Raw genomic sequence first — 4,306 nt, 5'->3', positions numbered from 1 at the left:
ATCTCCATCGGTTGGTCCATGTCCTTCAACGTAGAAGGTCCCATTGGTTGTGGTTTTTGAATTTTCTGCCATCATAGTCATGGATCTACAAATGAAGGAAGTTGAAAGCGAGAGTCTTCTTCGAGGCTTCGGATCAAAGCTTTCAATGAAAGCACTAATTTGTGGATACAAATTTCCGCCTTTCCTTGATTGACGAATCTGCACTTGCAAAATAATAACACCTAAGATTAAGGCCAAAAGCCTCATGTGCCCACGATGAATTTGGGGGGGGGGGGGGGGGGGGAGGGGGGCTTTGGGCGAAGAATCTCCGATGCTAAAGTTAGAATTCTGAAAAGAATGTGTTCAAGTGTTTGTGGGAAGCAAAAGCCTTTTTTAAGGGTAGCTAAAGCTTACTGAATTTTGGAGATAAATGGAGTATTTATAGGAGAGGAGAGGAGAGGAGCATGGGCCGGCCCTCTAGGGTTTAGGGGTGGCCGGCCCTAGGTGATATTTTGGGTGGAATATTCTAAGATATTTGTCAATAAATATCTTAGAAAAAATAGGTAAATATCCTAAATAAATGGAGCTAAGATAACTTACTTGAAAAATGTCTTCTCTGATTAGGAATGTACTTATGATAAGAATAAGGAATTATTCTATCATAAATATCTTTGACTTTTCCTATGGGCAGGGTGCCTTGAGCAATCGTTAATCTCTGTTTGCTCTACCTCAGTTGCGCGTGGTGAATGAGGATGCTCCCCGCTCATTTAATAGGGGTAGTCTTGCCTTTCTGGGAAAATAATCCACATGCCAACTCCATGATTTTTAGGATTATTTTTGGCTCCATAGTAAATACAAAGTAGTAGGATTCTCTTCCCTCTTATTTCTAATCTCTTCCCTCCCCTCTCCTCCTCTCACATTTTGTTTTTGTCCCTTGTTTCAATAAAAAAATCAATATAAAATATTGATGTAATTTAATTGTAATAGTTCAAGTATGAGAAAAGAGAATAAAAAAGAGAATAAAAAAGAGATTAGGAGGGGAAATATATTAAAAGGGGAGAGAATCCTCTTCCAAACACACATGCATGCACGGTTGAAATTGCAAGAGCCTATTGTTCGGCCCGTGATCTTCCTCAATTACTGTTTGATTAATCATTATTAAAGGTATAAAGTAACTAATTAAAGGAATTGATGCCATTCTGACTAATTATCACCTAAATTAATTGACAAAAAGGTTCATGTGTGCATGTTATGACCTAATAATGTTGTTCTTAATTTGTCACACAACTTATAACATATCATATTGTCCAATTTATGCGACATGGTCAAATAAAGAGTCACTTTTACGTAAATGTATTTCTCCTTTGTAAGAAAACGTTTAGATTCAACTGTTAAATGTACATGACATATCTATAGTAAGTTTGATATTAAGTTACGTTGTAGATAATCAACCACTCGATGTACAAATATTCTAAAAACAACTTTTCTTACACACTCATGAAATACTGCAATTTTTCTTCATAATACATACTATTTTGTAATCCGAAAAACTAATGGTTAGATCTTGCATATAAAAAATTAATAGATTTTAACAATAATAGTTAATCCAAAGATAAACACACACACACACAGATATATATTGGTTAAGGATCATGGAATGCAGTGGTAAAACAAAAAGCTCACCAAATTGTGGTTGCAAAAGCGATCTCATCTCATGATCCCTTACTTTGTCTCTTTTTGGGATCAGGGTACACGCAAAGTCAAAATTAAAGCATCCAAAGTAGGTCAGTGTCATTCTGCAATTGTACCTAACGAATTTTATATTTGACGGAAGAGAGAATTTACATATATTCATAAATAAAATTTTCATATTGTCAATTTAGGTTATTATGAAATAATAATTTTTTTATGATATCAAAGCATATTATTTCTTGGGTGAAACCCAATGACTACATGTGATTCACATCATTCATTGTACATGTTGTTTTTGTGTTATATTAGAAAATTTATCACACATCATGTTGAGAATGAATTTGAAATTAATAGAAGGAAAGACATTAGATAAACTTATAAGTAAATTAAATTATTTTTTTGTAATATTAATTAATTTTACAGTAAAAATTCAACTTTCTTCACGACTTTTTAGGAGCTGCCCGATCTACTGCCCTGTTATAAAGGCTGGTGTTGGATTCGTAAACTTCTCAACCACCAAGGAGGAGAAATTAAAATTACGGAGCCAGCCACCTCCCAGCAGAGTAGAAGAAGAATATCTGAAGATATAACATGGATGTTCGTTTCAGAAGACCTACCACCACCAGAGAATTGAGAGAAAACAGCAGTAGCAGCAGCACAGACGGAGCCAAAGTTATGCAGCAGCCAAGAGCCATAAAAAACCTTCAAGTTGTCTACTATCTCTCAAGAAATGGCCATCTCGAGCATCCCCATTACATGGAAATCACCCACTTCGCCAGTCACCCGCTTCGTTTGAGAGGTTAAATTAAATAATCAATTTCTTTACCAGCTACGAATCTCTCTTCTTCGTTTATTGTCTCTTATTTTCCTTCGTTATTGCTAATGTATTTCCATGCGACTATGCAAATGTAGATGTAATGGATCGGCTGACTGCTCTTAGAGGCAAAGGCATGCCCGCATTGTACTCTTGGTCTTGCAAAAGGTGTGCACTAATTAACTGCAGTAGTAGCTACCACCTGGAGTATGTTCGTTATATTTTTATCTTATGAGGCTAATCTAATGTATTTTATCTTTTTAGGAGCTACAAAAATGGTTATGTGTGGAACGATTTAGCCGAAAACGATATAATTTATCCAGCAGAAGGAGCTGAGTATGTACTCAAGGGATCAGAGCTAGTTGAAGGCTGCTCTGCAGGTCCCTCTCCGTCTGTTTCCGCTTAACTACCTACATTATTAACATTTAAAACAATTGTACTCTTTTAGATAATGTACTAAAAGTTCCTTAATTCTTGTATTCAAACTCTTGTATTCAAACTAAAAGTTCCCTAATAATTCTTGTATGTAGAAAGATTAGATCAACTTCAAATGAGAAGCAACCAACAGATGATGCAGCAGCAAGACTCAAACTTTGGGTCCAAAAGGAGATCTCCACTCGCTCCGACTCGAAGCAGAGGACATGATCATCATCATCGAGAAGCAGACAAGTATCGGGAAGAGGACGGTCAAGACCAAGACTCTGAGGACGAACAAGAAGAACAAGAACTGGTGGACTATGAGGATGAGAAAACAAGCTACACCAGCTCCACCACCCCCCATTCTCGCTGCTCCAGAGGGGTCTCCACAGACGAACTCGAAGACCCTCCACAAACCCGCAAAAGCCCGACTGTGTCAACTCACCCCGAGTCATCACCGCCTCCTCCTCCAACTCCAACCCCATCGGTTAATAATATAGCATCAAATCAGCCCAGCCAGCGCACCAATCTGTCCACATGGTTCGAGGACGGCGACCCAGTTGTGGTTTCGGATTCCAAGTCCTCAGCACTGCAGAGCAAGAACTCTGTTTTGCTTCAGCTCATAGCTTGCGGGAGCTCAGCAGTAGCCAAAGCAAAAAATGCACCATGTGTGAGTCTGAAGCAACACACAACAGCGACAGATCATGTGAAGAAGAGCAGCGAGAGCTTTCGGAAAGAGGTTGTGTATAAGGCTGCAGTGAAGGTGGCGGTGGCCGCGGAGGAGGACATGATTAGATGCATGTCTGAGAATCCAAGGTTTGGGAATTTACAGGCAGAGGAGAAAGAGTATTTTAGTGGGAGTATTGTGGACGACATGAAAGACCAAGATCGAGTTTTGGCTGAACCTATGCCTGGGCTTAAAAGATCAAATTCCTACAACGAACAAAGGTAAGTGACAACGATTTTCATGCATATCGGTCAAGTGATTAATTAAATAATGTAGTCCCGAATTTGCATAATATATATATATATATATATATATATATAATTAGCACGTTCTCGATACCTTTAATGTGTTAACTAACTTTGGTGTTTGATTAATGTATTGACTAGGAGCTCCAAGGCTGGGTTTGTTTCAGAAACTGTAGAAGAAGAGAAGAAAGAGAAAGCAGCGGTGAAAGGAAAGTGCATTCCTCGTAAACTATATTCTTCTGCTGCATCAAAACAAAGCAAAAAATAATTGTTAAGCCCTATAATTTGTATGGCCCAACAAATATGTAATCACCAGCACTGGTCAGGGGTTTTACTTTTACTTCGGCTTCCTATAGTTATGAAGAATTATGGCAACTGTTGGGTGGAAAGTAAAAGCTGTTGGGAAAGGTAAAATCTTTCCTGCCAATTAAT

General features: G+C 38.1%; 1 protein-coding gene across 1 annotated transcript; it reads left to right on the top strand.

Annotated features, from left to right (window-relative positions):
* Positions 1-2,201: 2,201 nt before the first annotated feature.
* Positions 2,202-4,306, top strand: LOC137721558 (protein SOSEKI 2). Its single transcript, XM_068460654.1, has 5 exons — positions 2,202-2,470; positions 2,584-2,653; positions 2,750-2,865; positions 3,016-3,850; positions 4,016-4,306. The coding sequence occupies exons 1-5, from the start codon at positions 2,263-2,265 to the stop codon at positions 4,140-4,142; spliced, it is 1,356 nt and encodes a 451-aa protein (XP_068316755.1). The 5' UTR covers positions 2,202-2,262; the 3' UTR covers positions 4,143-4,306.

The sequence above is a fragment of the Pyrus communis genome, chromosome 16 (assembly GCF_963583255.1).
Source record: "Pyrus communis chromosome 16, drPyrComm1.1, whole genome shotgun sequence".
NCBI classification, from domain to species: Eukaryota; Viridiplantae; Streptophyta; class Magnoliopsida; order Rosales; family Rosaceae; genus Pyrus; species Pyrus communis.
The sequence above is the reverse complement of the archived record's forward strand: the minus strand, read 5'-3'. Positions and strand labels throughout refer to the sequence as shown.